General features: G+C 36.0%; 1 protein-coding gene and 1 non-coding gene across 5 annotated transcripts in view; one reads left to right on the top strand and one right to left on the bottom strand.

The window, feature by feature from the left end:
• MAP9 (microtubule associated protein 9) overlaps positions 1 to 16011 on the top strand; it is a 37069-nt gene extending 21058 nt beyond the window's left edge. For all 4 annotated transcript variants that reach the window (XM_007084199.3, XM_015538412.2, XM_015538413.2 and 1 more), the window contains 7 exons: positions 892 to 962; positions 1987 to 2155; positions 3221 to 3310; positions 4961 to 5122; positions 5253 to 5398; positions 5578 to 5710; positions 12691 to 16011. In XM_007084199.3, the coding sequence (XP_007084261.1) occupies positions 892 to 962; positions 1987 to 2155; positions 3221 to 3310; positions 4961 to 5122; positions 5253 to 5398; positions 5578 to 5710; positions 12691 to 12813 (894 nt within the window). In that variant the 3' untranslated portion in view covers positions 12814 to 16011. The remainder of the gene's footprint in view (positions 1 to 891; positions 963 to 1986; positions 2156 to 3220; positions 3311 to 4960; positions 5123 to 5252; positions 5399 to 5577; positions 5711 to 12690) is intronic.
• Positions 2539 to 2623, bottom strand: TRNAL-UAG. Its single transcript has one exon. It is a non-coding gene; the product is annotated as a tRNA-Leu (tRNA).
• Positions 16012 to 16903: the final 892 nt, after the last annotated feature.

Genomic DNA, 16903 nt, shown 5'->3' on the forward strand with positions numbered 1-16903 from the left:
GGCAATTTATGTATAATAAGTAAGACCATGACATTTCTTTTGACTTAATCCTTGGCTTTATCCTTACTCCCCTTAAAGGACCTTCCTTAAGTCTGAATCACATCATTCCCCTGCTGAGGTCTCTTTGTTGGATTGTCATCATAAGAATAAAATGCAGAGGGGCACCTGGGTGGCTCAGTTGGTTAAGCGTCTGACTCTTGATTTCTGCTCAGGTCATGATCTCACCGTTCATAAGTTTGAGCCCCAGGTCTGGCTCTGTGCTAACAGCACAGAACCTACTTTGGATTCTCTCTCTCTCTCTCTCTCTCTCTCTCTCTCTCTCTCCCTCCCTCCCTCCCTCCCTCAAAATAAATAAATCAACTTAAAAAAAAAATAAAATGCAAACATTTTACCACTTTCTAAGGACCTCACACATTCTTCTCTGACCATCTGTTCCTCCACTCTCCCTGTCATTCACTGTGCTTCAGCATCATTCACCTTTTTCTGTTTCTCAACATTATCAAGTTCTTTCCCTTCTCGAGTTCTTAGCCCTTACTACTTCTTTCTTTCCGTAGACCTTCCTTCATGTGGCCCCTTTCTTCTCGTCATTTATCTTAGCACTGATGTCAAGACCTCAGGGAGGCCTTTCCAGATCACTGTCGTTAACATAATCCCTCACTCTAGTCATTGTCACAGGGCCCTAGCTTAACCCCTTCTTGACTCACATTTGTTTTTGTGTTTCATGTCCATCAGCCCTCCCTAAAGTGTAGTATCCTTATTAGTTCCCAGGGACTGCTGTACTTGACACATAGTAGATGTTTCAAAAACATTGATTTCCTTGCAGCTTGGCCCCTAAATCTAACTGTGATAGTTATGGGGAGTAATCCATCTATGGTATTTTCTATTTAATAGAAAACAATTGAAGACAGAAATATGAAGAATAAAAAATCAACAAATAATAGAGCGTCCAGTGCATCTGGCAGGTAATAAAGTTATTATTATCCCAAATTTATGAGTTTATTTCCAACAGACCTAATTTTAGCTTAACTTCTGTAAAGTGAATTTCATTTGGTATTACTTGATTTTCTTTAAATTCCCATCTCATGAAATGAATGAAGTAGTTATTTCATGATAAGACTCCTCAGTTGATCATGTTCTTTTTTGATGAGGAATTTATTAGGGATTCTCTATACTCTACATTATTCCTGGGTTAGAGTTTCTTTGCTGTATGGTAATAAAGCTAAAGTCCAGCATTAGACTTCTCTGTTAAGTGTCTTTGTCTAACACATGACAATTATACTTAAAACCTTGAGGATCTGTGGACTAAGGTGGTTTATTAAAATGACAAGATTCTATATTGCTTCATTCACGCCGATGATAATGAATGTCTAACTCATAAATGCTAATCAAAAGCTTCTGTCTTTTAAATTACCGTTAATCAAATAAAGCAAGGGTCAGCAAACCTTAACTGTAAAATGCCAGTTAGTACATGGATTAGGATTTATGGGCCATATTCTCTTTCTTGTAACTACTCAGTTCTGCTGTTATAGCAGGGAAACAGCCTTAGGCAACATGTAAATGAATGATCGTAGCTGTGGTGCAGTAAACTTACAAAATAAGTAAACTGTACAAAACTGGGTAGTGGGCCATATTTTCCTGCCAACCCCTGAAGTAGAAAATGCTATTCTAACTATTTAGAATTGTTTTTTTGTAACAAAATGATACAAGAGACTTAAAATCTACTTTATTTATATTATTTTCTCCATGTAACTTGAGATGTAATCCATGTTTCTTAAAAATGTTCTAATTACAATTTTCTAGAAAGAGCAAGCACTTTGAAGCTCTAAGTAAGAAAAGACTATCATCGTCTTTTTTTACATTTTCAAAATACTTATAACTTATTAATTTATAATGTAATTTCAGATATAGTAGCTGTAAATTCTAATGTGTTTTTCTTCTACCAAGTGCAATTGTAGTAACTGTGTTGATTTCTTTGGATCTTTTCAGATTAATGACCTCTGACTTTTTAAAGAAATCTAGTTCTATAAGGAGACCACCGTCAGCATCTACCTCTTCTCACTATTTAGGGACTTTGAAAGTCTTGGACCAAAAGCCCTCACAGAAACAGAACCTAGAACCTGAACAAGCAGATAACATAAGGGCAGCTGTTTATCAGGTAAAAAGGAAAACATTTTTTAAAAATGAAGAGTCACCTAATAAGGTTACCCGTTTATCAAGGAATAAAATGACCCTGTCAGAAATGGTGGTTTAATACTTAATTTATTGGGAAGAATGTTCCTTTGTAATACCTGAGCAACCCAAAGTTGTTTTTTTTTTTTTTTTTTTTTACTAAATTATTTCTTTCTAAGCTTTGCTTAACCAATCATAGCTGGTTTTTTTTTTATTTTTTATTTTGTAAGTTTCTTTTCATTTTTTTTTTTACATTCATTTATTTTTGAGAAGCAGAGTGAGACAAAGCATGAGCGGGGGAGGGGCAGAGAGAGAAGGAGACACAGAATCCGAAGCAGCCTCCAGGCTCTAAGCAAGCAGTCAGCACAGAGCCTGATGTGGGGCTCGAACCCACAAACTGTGAGATCACGACCCGAGCCTAAGTCGGACGCTCAACCGATTGAGCCACCCAGGCACCCCCATAGCTGTTTTTAAAGAAAGAGAATATGCCATGAAAATTTATAAAATTCCAGCCAAAGCAAAAATATGGTTAAGGTCTATATACGTTTTTATGCTTTTTCTTCTTAAAATGTGTGAACAAATGAACAAATGTATGAACAAATTTATGAACAAAAAGTTTTAATTTTTTTCTTTCCTAAGAATTTGTATTTGAAGTAAGCTTGCATAGCAAAAGACTTTCCTGATTTTTCCTCATTTCCAAAAAGGTCCTTTTTTTTTTTTCTTGTCTTGTTTATTACACTACATAGTACACTTTAGAAAATCGTACTTGAGAAATTTGGAGACAAATGTGAACTTTCATGTAGCCATTATATTCAATCTTTGAATTCTGTTGTTAAATATAAGAAAGATGACAGACATATTTTTTATTCATACTTATCTTTATATATTACAATATTATTAGAAAAAGAAAAATGATACTAGTGTATATAGAATTTCTAAATTTTGTGTTTTGCCTTTTTAAAATTTTAATCAAATATTTCAGAAATGGATAAGAATTCTAATTCATTTGGGAAACTTTGAATATCATATAGTTTCTTTCTTATTCTCACAGGAGTGGTTAGAAAAGAAAAATGTGTATTTACATGAAATGCACAGAATCAAAAGGATTGAAAGTGAAAACCTAAGGATCCAAAACGAACAGGTATTCTGAAATACAGAAGTGGAAAATACTGTGGATTTTTAAGTCAGTAAAATATCTCTAAATATTTAACATTGCTAAATCTACTGTTGCTTAAATGGCAAAATAACATGCATAAGAGAATCGATTTCTGATTTTATTTCTCTGGTACTTTATACATTTTTAGTTTGATATGAATATAACCGTTTTACATGAAAACAGATACACAGAGATTTCTGTTTTTCGTACTCATTTGACCGTACTCATTGTGAACTTATTGTTGCTTGTGGACACCTGTTCACTCTTACTTCACTTTTCCCTGTGAAAAATTGACTTCAATCTTACGACTTAGCCAAGAATGTAAAGGGTCATCAGACATTGACCTCTAGTTTTCCTCTTTTCCACCTTGAATTTTATACGTGTCTTCAAGACCAACCCCTACATGAACTCTTGAGCCATATCCTTCCCGCTGTCCAGAGGTAGTCTCTTATTTCAGTACTTGAGTCTCTGCCTCTAACTCCTGCCTGGTAGTCTCCGACATGCTTAGTTCCTTCGCATCTTCTAAACTAAAAGCCCTCTACTGTGCTGTGCAATACTTCAATGGATTCAGAGAGGAACCTATTTCCCAAGTGCAGGGTACTGCATGGAGCAGCCCTGCAGGGGTGTGCCACATCCCCGTCACCACTTTTGCAGCGTTTCTCTGCTGTGCTCAGTGCCAGACACCTTCTCGTGTGATCTGCGCAACTCGGGGAGGTATGTCGTGCCTTCCCTTCTGAATCATGTTTTCTCTAAGGCTTTCTGTCGTTTAATGGTAAGCAATATTTTAGAGCAAGCCAAGAATATGGGATTAGGTGGAGGTAAGTAAAGTCATAACATACTTACCATACACTCACCCACACATTTTCCCGTCTGCACATAGTTTCAACATGTGGGCTCTGTTGTTTAGTAACAATTTTATGCTTTGATGTCAGTCAGAACTCCAGTTCAAAGCAAAAATCTGTGTGACTTGGCCAATCTACCTCACTCTGACTTACTTTATAAGCCTGTAACTTTCCTGATATCTTTCTTTTAATGGAATGTGTGTTTTTTTGAAGTTTATTTATTTATTTTGAGAGAGAGAGAGGAGGGAAAGGGCAGAGAGAGAGGGAAGGAGAAAATCCCAAGCAGGCTGTCAGCCCAGAGCCCAACGGCGGGGCTGTATCTCATGACCCTGAGATCGTGACCTGAGCCGAAATCAAGAGTAGGTTGCTTAACCGACTGAGCCACCCTGGTGCCCCCTTAATAGAATGTTTTATTATTAGTATTTTACAGTAGTACTTGGCCTATTAGTTTTGACAACATTTGTTCAGTACATTTCCAAAAAACAGTTCTTTCCCATGAATAGCAGATCAATATCAGATAAATGGTTTAAGAAAAGGACATTTTAAAATGCAATGAGTAAAAATAAAATTAAAATGCAATGAAAAAATCAGATGACTTTTTTTTTTTTTTTTTTTTTGTAAATCAACTTGTCTAACCTATCCTAAATAAATTATCTTCTTTGAAAAACAATTTCTAGAAACGATGACTATGTAGGGAAGGAAATACAATCTGTATGTGTATATCGGTATCTTCCGATACTTGGCCATCTATTTACCCACACACATCTAACTGTCTCTTATTTTTCTGAAATAGAAAAGAGCTGCTAAGAGAGAAGAAGCATTGGCATCATTTGAGGCCTGGAAGGCTATGAAAGAAAAGGAAGCAAAGAAAATCGCCGCCAAAAAAAGACTTGAGGAAAAAAACAAGAAAAAAACCGAGGAAGAAAATGCTGTGAGAAAAGGAGAGGCGCTACAGGTATGCAGGGGCTTCGGACATCTGCCTTCCTTATCCTCCCTCACTCAGCACCTGTGGGACTGATTGACTGGGCTTCTCCTTACCTGGTCACATCCACGGTCAGTAAGAAACTCGTTGTGAACTCTTTCAGGCGTTTGAACGATGGAAAGAGAAAAAGATGGAGTATCTTAGAGAGAAAAATAAAAAGGAGAAAGAATATGAAAGAGCGAAGAAGCAGAAAGAGGAGGAAACTATTGCTGAGAAAAGGAAAGATAACTTAACAGCTGTAGAGAAATGGTAATCCCAAATGAGAACTGTTTTGCTCCATTTCAAATGAATAACGCTCTAGGCTTTTAAAACATTGTTTGCCTGAAATTTACTAATGTATCGGCATCTCATTACCACAAAGATGTATTAGGAAATCTTTATTATAGCCTCTCCTTTAACCACCCAGTGTTTTGTACTGTCCTACATAGGAATGAAAAGAAGGACGCCTTTTTCAAAGAAAAGGAGAAAGAGAGAATAAATGAGAAAAGAAGAGAAGAACTGAAAAAAGCAGAGAAGAAAGATAAAGACAAGCAAGCTATTGATGAATATGAAAAATGGCTGGTAGGTATTGTTTGTTAATGCACCTGTGTCTTATTAATGTACTTTATTCATGACTTCTCTGTGCCTAATTCTAGTTCTTTTTGCCCCTGCCTGCTGCCATTTCTACTCAAAGCTGCCTTGTTGAATCTGTTCTCTCCCTATGTCTATCATATTGCCTTTGATTTACTCATTTCTGTTAACGCTTCTACTATTCCTTCAAGCACTCAGGCGTAAGCCTTCAGGCATGATACTCTTCCTTACCCACATTCCCAGGGTTAGTCACTTACCAGTCGTGCCTAGTCTTCCTTTGCAATGACTCTTAGGTGTAAAATCACGGAAAGCTGACAAGTGCACTGCTGAAGGACTTGTCAGCTTTTAGGTGGGACTTGTCATGACACATAGTAATACTGAATTGAACGGTGAGAAAGTTATTCCACTTTTTAAATTCTCTTTTGCTCTTTCCAATGACCTCGAGGAGAAAGTCTCATTTTGGTGCTTTTTAACGAAAGAAAGCAAATAAGAAGTTCGGGAGGAAAATGTCTACCTGGACTTAACATGTTTCTGTTTTTTAAATATTTTTCTTCTGTTTTAGTCTACTTGTGTTTATAGTTCCTTTTCATTGATGTTAAGCAAAATACTGTTTTCCGTTTTAAAATATCATCATATATATACGTGTTTATCAATTTTTGACTAGGTAACGTGTTCATATGAAAAGCACTTTACATCGGTAGGTGGCACATTCACGCGGGTAGTTAGCACCTCCATAGGTGGCACATTCATGTGGGTAGTTAGCACTCCGCCTGCTGCAGCAATCACAAAGTGTAAAAGTTTCTCCACAGGGGCATAGCATCCGGTAGGGCTCTCTCCAGTAAGATTTCTTATAAACTTTTTGAATTCATGTCAATGTGCTAGTTAAAAATACTGTTCAGGGTATTTTGTGGTTGTATTTCTCTGGTTAGGACTGACTTTTAGCATCTTTTCATTTGTGGAAGGGTCACTTGTCATTTTTTTTTGTAAACTGTTAATCCATAGACTTTGCACATTTTTCTGTTGGTCTTTTTCATATTAATTTTCAGAAGCTTTTTTATACACTAGGGAAATAAGCCTATTTCTGGTATGAGTTACAACCACTTTTTCCCATGGTTTTGTTGATCTCTCAACTTTGCATATAGTATTTTATGCGATGAACAATTTTGTTTTATCTTCTGGTGTCAAATTTATCAGTCTTTTGAGTTCTATTTTCAGGCATAGTTGAAAAGACTTTCTTCATGACTTGAAGTTAAATAAAGTGCTCTCATTTTTCTTCTAGTAACTTTATGATTTTAATATCTTGACATTTTAACATTTGACCAGCTTATAATTTATCTTGCTCGTGATGGGATATTTGATTCCAACTTTATTTTTTCCAAACACATCTCCTATAAAAAAGCCTTTTACCCAATGATTTGAGGTACTGCCTTTGTTATCTGATACATTCCCAGAACTTAGGATCTGTTTCTTCTCTTCTTTCTTTTTTTAATGTTTATTTATTTATTTCTGAGGGGGGGAGAGAGAGAGAGAGAGAGAGAGAGAGAAACAGAATATAAGTGGGGGAGGGACAGAGAGAGAGGGAGACACAGAATCCGAAGCAGGCTCCAGACTACGAGCTGTCAGCACAGAGCCTGACACGGGGCTCAGACTCACAAACCATGAGATCATGACCTGAGCTGACGTTGGACGCCCAAGTGACTGAGCCACCCGGGTGCCCCAGGATCTGTTTCTTGACTTTCTGTTCCATGGGTCAATCTCAGATCTCACTGTACATATTCCATATACTGTTTCATTGTCAGGACTTTATATGTTTTCATATCTGTTTTGTTTAATCTTCCTTCATAGCTCCACTTTCAAGTATCTATTATTATTTACTTTTTCTCATAAACTTTAGAATCAACAGTAGCTAGAGAAACATTCAGGACACAAGGCAGACTATGTAAAGATAAGATAAAAACATGAAGCATTTAGGAATAAACTTAAGAAACGTGCAAGACAAAGACAACTATGAAGAAAATTTTAGAACACTCCTAAAGGACACAAATGAAGACTTGAGAACATGGATCAAAACTGCTCTTGGATAGAAACTCAGTCTTATAATGATGTTATAGATGTCAGTTCTCCCTGCAGTAATTTACAAATTTAATGCAATCCTAATAAAAATAGCAACAGAATTTATTATTGTTTATGTGTTGACTTTCGTGCAGCTTTATGCCAATTTCAGGCAGAAAAACAGTAAGGAATAAGGTGATCAAAATTGGTTTAATGGTTTGAATGAGGAAGGTAGTGTTTCGTGATGGCTTTCTTAAACTTTTTAAAAAAAAATTGTAATGTTTATTTTTGAGAGAGAGAGGGGGGTGGGTAGGGCAGAGAGAGAAGGAGACACAGAATCCGAAGCAGGCTCCAGGCTCTGAGCTGTCAGCACAGAGCCCTATGCAGGGCTCAAACCTACGAACTGTGAGACCACGACCTGAGCCGAAGTTGGACGTTTAACTGACTGAGCCACCCAGGCGCCCCTTCCTTAAACTCTTAAATAGTGCTTGGTTCTAAGAAAAATGAAAACTCTTCATAGATCAAGGAGACATACACTGTGTGCTAGTATCACTTGTAGCAACTAAATGTACGTGTTTAAGTTTTCAGTTTTATTTTCACTTATTCTTGAAAATGGAATAGAATCTCCTTAATGACTAAGCCACAGTTAGGTACATTGTGTTTTATTACAGTACTTAGTCACTTTCTCATCCTGATCAGTCCTCTAGAGAACAAAAACTCATCAATCAAAGATGTACGATGAAAATGACTTGTTTTGATGTCAGTATAACCTCAACAAATATAATGCTACTTATAAAAACATCCATATACAATATGTTACAGAACTACTCCTCCATTTTACCAATCTCTTATTAAAATTTGTTTGCAGATAGTTTGGAAAAATACCTCTATTTAGAAGTCTAAGGACTTTCATTTTAATGTAAAGTTACGTGTCAAAATTTTGTTATAAAATCTAATTTGAGTAGTGAGCATTGGATGAGTTATTCTTTTAGGGGAAAGTTATAGCCAAAGATCAGTAAGACTCTCTTCTTTACGCTGGTTCCCAGATTAATTAATAGTTGCCTTTAATAAGAAAATGAATAAAAAGTTCAGTCTCCAACAGACAACAGTCAGAAGGACTTTATAACAAGGTTCTTTTAGTTTTTAATTATTGCTTGAGTAATATTACCAATAATTAATTATTACTCAAGATAACATTACAGATCATCTGAATTGATATTAAGGTTGATAGTTGCTTATTTCCTATTCTGACCTTTTTAGTATCTACCAGTAAGAACAAACTTGTTTCATGTTTCCCTCTCTCTCCCCATGTTAAATGGAACAGACAAAAAGAGGTTTGGTCAGTTTCTGTGGACACAGCCTAGTCTTTGCTTTTCTGCTACCTAGCAAGAGGGTCTGCCTCCCTCTGAGATACTAAAATGATTGACCGTGACTCAATTATAGTTTTTTTTGTTGTTTTCTCAATTAAGATTCTGAAAGGAGATTCCCTCTTTGCTTTAGTAGGACTAGTAGGCATGCAAACATTTTCATGATCTGGAGCAGGGTGTTAAAATAATTTCATACCTCTCTATTCTTTTCGTTTTATGTGAATAATTGTATGTCGATGGAAACCTTGCGTTATCGTATTCTCCTTGTGACATCTATCAGTTCCACACAGGTACGGGTAAAAGAACCATAGACACCTAATAATTTACCAAAAATGCTGTCCCTCCCAAGCTGCTCAGTCTGCAGAGGCAGTGTTGTTTAAGGGTTCCTGGGTACTGCTGCTCCTTGAGAAAATCACCAAGGTGAGGAAACCACCCAACTTTCAGGTGTTAGCAGAGACTTGGAGAAATGGAAAGACAATCTGAGCTGCAGGGTGAAAGGAGCGAGAACTGTTAACATTTCAGGTAGTCCTAGATTAATATCTAGATTTCATGGTACTTCCCACATACTCAGTCATCTCTTTGACGGGTATGTGTACGGGGAAACAGAATGGTTCGAAAATCCATCTGCTTTCATGAAAATGTGAGATTCTGGAAGGTAATATTTTCAAATAAGATGAGGGTCAGAACTGTTCCCATCAAGCAGTAAAATAAAAACTTACCATTCCATTCACCCAGAAGCCAGCGTTCTCGCCTGGATTATTCCCACCACTTCCCAGGATATGTAGCCCTTAATCCCTCATTTGCCTCCAGAGGTGGTCCCACATTTCACTGCTTTTTCTACAGCTAAACTTCTAAAGGTTTATTTACACTTCTTAGTTCTCCATACCCTTTTCACCCTCCACACACTCCGAGCTTGTCTCTTTTGCCATTGTGTTACAGAAACTACGCTTTGACAGTTAGTTTTGCAGACCATGTAGCCATCCAATGTGTTGTTTTCTGCCACATTCCCCGGACCTCTCAAACATTCTAGATAGTCGCATCCTCCTTCTTGCAGCCATCTTCTCCCCTGGGTGCCCTGTTCCCCTGGTTTCTCTCACTTCCCGGCCTCCCTTCCCAGCGTCACTTGTTGACTTCTCTTCTCTTACATATGTTCCAGTTGTTACTGTGGCCTGCGGGCCCCACCGCACCTCACTGTCCTGTCTTTATTCTCACCTGGCACCCCCTTCCCATCTTCCCAGTTTGAGTCACGCTGGCTCTCTCGTTTCTCCTCACATCCCAAGGTTCTCTGACTTGTCTGAGCCCTGACATATACTGTTCCCTCTGCTTGAAATGCTCTCTCCCCATCGCGTATCACAAGTGGCTTCTCTTACCCATCTTGTCTCACTCACAGTGACATTCCTGAGTCCACTTTTCTTTGCAAGTACTCCCTTTTGCTCTTTAACAATCACAACGATTTTTTCATGATGTTCCATAGAAATTCTCACAACTCGAAATGATCTGTGGTTTATTTGATTGTTTATTAACTGCCTATTTTGAAAATCCCCTGAGGGACAGGGACCAAATCGGTGTGTTTGGATTTTAGAATCACTTTATGCATGGCCCTCACTATGCTACTTGACCCAGAGTAGGATCTCAGTGCTTAAAAGGTGAATGAGTAAACATAAATCAAAGCAGTATAGTACCAAATATTAGACCCCCCAGGACCCCTCAGAACCTGTTACAAGTAAGGATATGCTATATAATAAAGTAACGCAAATTAATACATGCAGGGAAATTATAATTTGGTTATTTGTGTGTCATTTGGACATAAAATCCCTTCAGAAAATTACCCTACAACAATAGAAACTCCAAAAGAACTAAAGCAATGAATATAAAATGCCAAACAATAGAAGAACCAAAAGAAAATAAAACAGTATCAAGTCTCACAAGATAAGATGCTTTTCTAAACCTAGAAGTGCTATGGAAATAACAAAGGAAAACATGAACAGATATGAAATTTAAAATCATTAATGCATTAACATAAAAAGTCAGTGTAGGTGCTGCTTGGTGAATTCCTACAGCAGCTTTGAAAAATAAATTATTTCCCAGTAAAGTTGAACATAGTCAAACCCTACAAACCAATTTTACTCCAAGCATGTACATGGAGAGAAAATCTTGACTTATAAGTACAAGGAATCAAACAAGGATGTTTATAACATGGTCATTGCGTGGAAAAAAAAAAAAAAAAGGAACATCATTCTTTCACAACAACAACAACAAAAATTGATTAGTTGTGATAAGTTGCTATGCTGGAATTCTATGAGTATTCTATGGAATATCAAGGAACTAGAGTTATACCTCATATAGCTGGATCTTAGAAATATTAAGATGAATAAAAGAGGATGTTGCAAAAAATATATAGTGTGTTCCCTTTTATTATAAATTGTAAAAACATGCAAAAAAAGTTACTTATTGGGGGATTAATACATACATGATAAAAGTACTACATATTATAATAAAATATTACAATAAAATTAAGAGATACACTGGAATGATAAACATCGAATTCAGAGCAATGGATACCTCAGTGGGGTGGAGAGGAAGGACTGTGATAAGGGAATGAACACCGAGAGCTTCAAAAGTATTGGTCATGTTTTCTTTTAGAAGGCAGATAGCGGGTTCACAGGTTTTGACTGTATTACTCTTTAAACAGTTGTCACGGCTGAAATATTTCTTATTTTTTATTTTATTGATTTATTTATTTTGGTAAAAAGGACTAAAAGTAACATAGATAAAATGTTTGCTGCAAAGATAATATTTACTGTATGAAACTCTGCAGGGGGCACCTGAATGACTCAGTCGGTTAAGTGTCTAACTCTTGATTTCGGCTCAGGTCATGATTTCATCATTCACGGGTTCGAGCCCCGCATTGGGCTCTGTGCTGGCAGCACGGAGCCTGATTCTCTGTCTCCCTCTCTCTCTGCCCCTCCCCAACTCATGCTCTATGTCTCTCAAGATAAATAAATAAATAAATTCTGAAAAAGGTGTTTATGATATCCATATCGATGAGCCAAATAATTGAGAAAAAAATTCACTTAAAAGTGCTAAAGAAATCAAAATGTGCTCAAACTCAATAATAAGCAAAGAAACATGAGACTTAGCTTTCAACTATGTATGAAAATTTTGAAGTATCCCTGCTGCTATGGCAGATTCAACTTTTGCACCCAGTAAATTTAGTTCTGAGAATCTGTTCTCAGAAAGTCATCCACCGACCTCTAATAATTATTCTCTTTGAGTTATGGAATTTTAGGGTTTTTTCCCATTTTTCACAATTTTATTTAAATATTATCACTTTTAATATTAAAAAATAAGTGATTAAGTGGTGTATTAGTTCCTGTTGGTAGTATTCTTTATAAGCAATATTCTCTAGCTACTGTTCCTTTATAAACAATTAAATCGGAAATGACATTTAAATCTCCTGTAATGGATTATTTTGTTCTTCAATGAGCAACTTGATTTGAAAATAATGTTCATATATGTATGTAAATTTACAGTGTTCTGTTTTCTCTTTAGGAAAAGAAAGAAAGGCAGGAAAGAATTGAACGAAAACAGAAGAAACGTCATTCCTTTCTTGAAAATGAGGCACTTCCTCCCTGGAGCCCTCCAAGTCGAACTGTGTTCTCAAAAGTGTTTTGATAATTCTCATTCTTACGTGAGATGTAGTTATTTATCAATTCACTAATTTTAGCCGTGAGTTTGAAACTATTTATTCAGTTAGTTATAGTTAGAAGAGTTCTATGTTATTAAACGCCAGCCATTTCCACTCACTGTGGATAAGATGCTTTGGAGTTTAATCAATGAAATAATTGAAGGCATTTTTCTTGGACCGTAGATAAGCTGCCTCAAATGAGAAGCTAATAATCAGATCGCTCTTACCGTTAAAAGAACCCTTTATCATGTCTTTGCAATTGTTACAATCAAGTGACCCATGACCACTTTCAGCCGTGCCCGGTATTGAAGTGTGTGTATTCCCCAGAATAAAGGAAACCATTTAGGTATGACAATCATAGAAATAATTGAATCATTCTGTGAATGATTGTCCACCTAGATTCAGGTTTTAAAAGGAATCATTGCTGGCAGTACGCATGTATTATTTTTTCCAAAACTTATCTTTAACTTGAGTGGTTGTACTTGCACTGTACAAGTTACAGTTTTGGTCGGGTGAGGCAGAAGTTCAGTAGAACTCTAATCCTCCAGGCATTCTATTTAAGGAGTATGCCTTATGTTTTAATATGAGTGTATCTGTCCCAGATTTCCATGACAATCATAGACATAGGCATTTGAGTAGACCTCTCAAATTTGTCCTCTAAATTCTATCTCACTTTATTATTTTGGTGATATCAAAAGATATCCGTTTCTTGGCAGTGAAATACTCACACAATTGAGATGGAAATTCCACACGAGTTCAAGGTCATTATCACTGTTATTATTTTCCAGATTTAAGCCATATAGGTGATAAAGGCAATATTTGACCTCTTAACCTATTCTAGAGTCTTATAGCTTATATTTAGAAGACAGCTGTATAGGAAGGTAACTTGTAGAAAATGCCCAAAGAATCTTTATTTATTTATTTGATCTGTGCATATCTTTATATTAATTGGACTCATACTTGAACTGGTCAGCTAATTTATCACAGACCAAATGTATGCTCTCAGAGTTGTGATACTACTTTAGCCAATGATGGGATGCAATGATGGGTGAGAATATAATTACTCTTTATTAAGCACCTATTGTATGGTCTCTTCTGGGTCTTTACAAATGTTAATTCTTTGCAACAAGTATTCAACGCAGGTATTATTTTTCAGATTAAAAATGCTGAGACTCAGAGAAGTAACTTGCCATACATTTAGCATGTGACATTTGAGATTAGAATTGAGTAAGTCTTCCTCCCCCCAGAATCAATAGGCTCATTTTTATGCTCTGTATTATATCAACTTTATAAACACATTTTACCTCTCAGATCCTAAAATCGTGCATTGTTACTTAGAGCTTGTATTTCCTTTTAAGAAATATCTGTTTGTTATCAGAGATGGTGAACTTTATTAGATCTATAAAATGAAAGAAGATTTCATAATATGTAAAGAATTAGTCAAATGCCTTGTATGTAGTATTAGAATGTCAGGAAACCCAGCAGGTAGTGGAACATAGGCTTTTGAGATAGTCACTCAGAAGGTCCCACTCTGAGGATTAGGCTGGCTGCAGTGCGTTCAAGATAAGAGACATCACGGATCACTAGATCACATCAGTGCTACAGGTAGTTGTGTTTTTTTTGTTTTTTGTTTTTTTTTAAATTATAAACAAAACTAGAAGCCTTTTTATACTGCCAGGAACCAGGAGAATACTTCATGAAATTGAAACTATTATCACCAATGTGTATTATCAATATGCGATTTAGCTCCTCTGTTTTTCACCAAATAGATGTATATAGTGCCTACCAGGATGAATCGTTATTTATGGTATCTAATTAGCTATTCAGAGCTAAGAAGGTATTTGCAAATTCCAGGAAAGTTAAAGGAAAAAAGGTCAGGGATATGAGATCATAAATGCATATGTCATAAATTTCACATTAAATGTTTACACTTCCCAATGATTTTCTTCTTCATTATCATTTAGTGGCTTGCTATCATCGCTTCTTAGTTGCAGGAGCACTGAATGAAGTTAGCAATTAATGTAAAGCATGTGGCACATAATAAGGACTTAATAAATGTTCATTTTCACTTACTTACTTCCATAAGCCCTGCATTTCTCCACTTCATGTATGTGAGGAGAAGGTCAACACGGATGGGATTGATAATGGTTATTTGACTTACACGTTCTTAGCATGCAAGAAGAAATCTCCACTTTCCTGGCCAGTCTGGTCATCAAAAGAGAGTATGGAGGTGAGTTGGATTAGAGACCTCCTAAAAAGAAATCTAAAGAAATCTAAATCTTAGCGCTGCTTGTGAAGTAGAATGAAATGGGAAATTGAGGTGTTTGCGAAGACTCAGCAATTCATTTCCCTCAGTGGGGAATTTTGTCTTAACTACGATAAATAATAAATTACTTCCTGTTTACAGTAACACCTGCTGATCAGTTATCTAGTTGAATGAAATCCTCTCTTCTTCCCGTAGCAAAAATAAAGCTGAGTTTTAAGAGCTGGATGAAAGTAAAGTACTGTTGACTTTCTGAGATCCAAAGGAGAGAATCCAACCTGGTAATATTCTCTTGAATGCATTTATCTATTTAAGGGGTATGATTTTCCCATATATCCTTTAAAGTATCAAATATCAATACATTTGCTCATCAAGTTTTCATTAATTTATAATAGGGAATTCAAATTAAAGACACTAAAAGCGTATAGATTTTCAGACTAAAATTCTACTTTTGTAAACTCTATTGATCACTTGAATGCTAACACTTCAAAGTACAGAAAATAAGAATTTAATGAATATTTTGTAATATGACTGAAAACAATTTCCCTAGAAATTGGCAGATTAATACAAAAATAAAATTGTATACAGAATGTATTTTCCCCGTAACAAGCAAGAAAACAGTAGTGCGTTCTATAAATAGAGAAAAACTATATGGCATTTTAGATCAGTAGGAAGTGGCAGTTTTCTTAAAGAAAATAAGAACCATTCAGGGATAACAATTTTCCAGTGGTTTGTATTGCATCCTGTTTTGAAAATGTTAGTAGTTCATTTATTGTTCTAAATAGTATTGAAACTGATGTCTCACTGTTGCCAAAGCGGTAGCTGAAAATAGTTAAGTGTTCCCAGTTGGATATACCTTGGAGTGATAAAACTATGTATCTGGAAGGGTTTTAATAATTTAATAAAGTTGGCCCAAACACTATTTGTAAGTTGAATGACTACTTTGACTTGCCCAAGCTCAGATCACTAACCATAAGAATCCAAAGTTAGAAATCAGGTGTCCAGTTTTCCGGTTGTAATCAGCCCGCCATTCCACAATTTTGAGATCTGATAAAACTTTCACACTAACTTTTGTAGCCATGGTAATTATCAACTTAGTTCGTTTTGATTCTCTCCAATGGTCCCTTATTCTTCCAGTGCCTTCTCCATAACTCCACCAGATCAAAGCTCTTTGGGCACCTCCACCACTATTTCATGGGTGGGGGGAGTACTGAAGTTTCTGAAGCTCTGGGTCACAGGCTACAGTAAAATGGAAAAAAAGGAATTTCTCAAAATGGGAGAAATTGCATGTTAGCCAAAGTAGGTCCCGAGAATAAACTAGTACAGAAAACAAATTTTCCTGATGTAATCTTGGCTCTAATTTCAATAGTGCTATATTAAAAGGTATTTAAACCCATATGCTTCCATTCTACACAAAGCAAAGATATTACCAATTGTCCTGCTTCCTAGGTACATTGGCTGACAGAATAATGAATGCTATGTAAATGCTTAACTAGAGACTTCCCTGAATTCTTTTTATTTTAAAATTTCTTGTGATTTGATTATTTTGGAACATGTTACATGTAATTGTATAATGTTAATTAAATTATTGGTATTAAATTTAGGATGTTTAAGAATTACTTGAGGAGATGTATTTAATGTCTGCTTTTTAGTAGCATACTTCATGTTCTGCTTAATTAAAGTTAATCATTAAAGATTTATTTTATTGGGTCCTGTTATTTATTGATTGTGCCAAATTTCATTTCATAACGTTGAAAAATGTGGTGTGAGTTTTATTTGTGGGCTAAAGGTGAAATGATCATTGTCATTTGCAG

Source organism: Panthera tigris, chromosome B1 (assembly GCF_018350195.1).
Source record: "Panthera tigris isolate Pti1 chromosome B1, P.tigris_Pti1_mat1.1, whole genome shotgun sequence".
Classification (NCBI taxonomy): domain Eukaryota; kingdom Metazoa; phylum Chordata; class Mammalia; order Carnivora; family Felidae; genus Panthera; species Panthera tigris.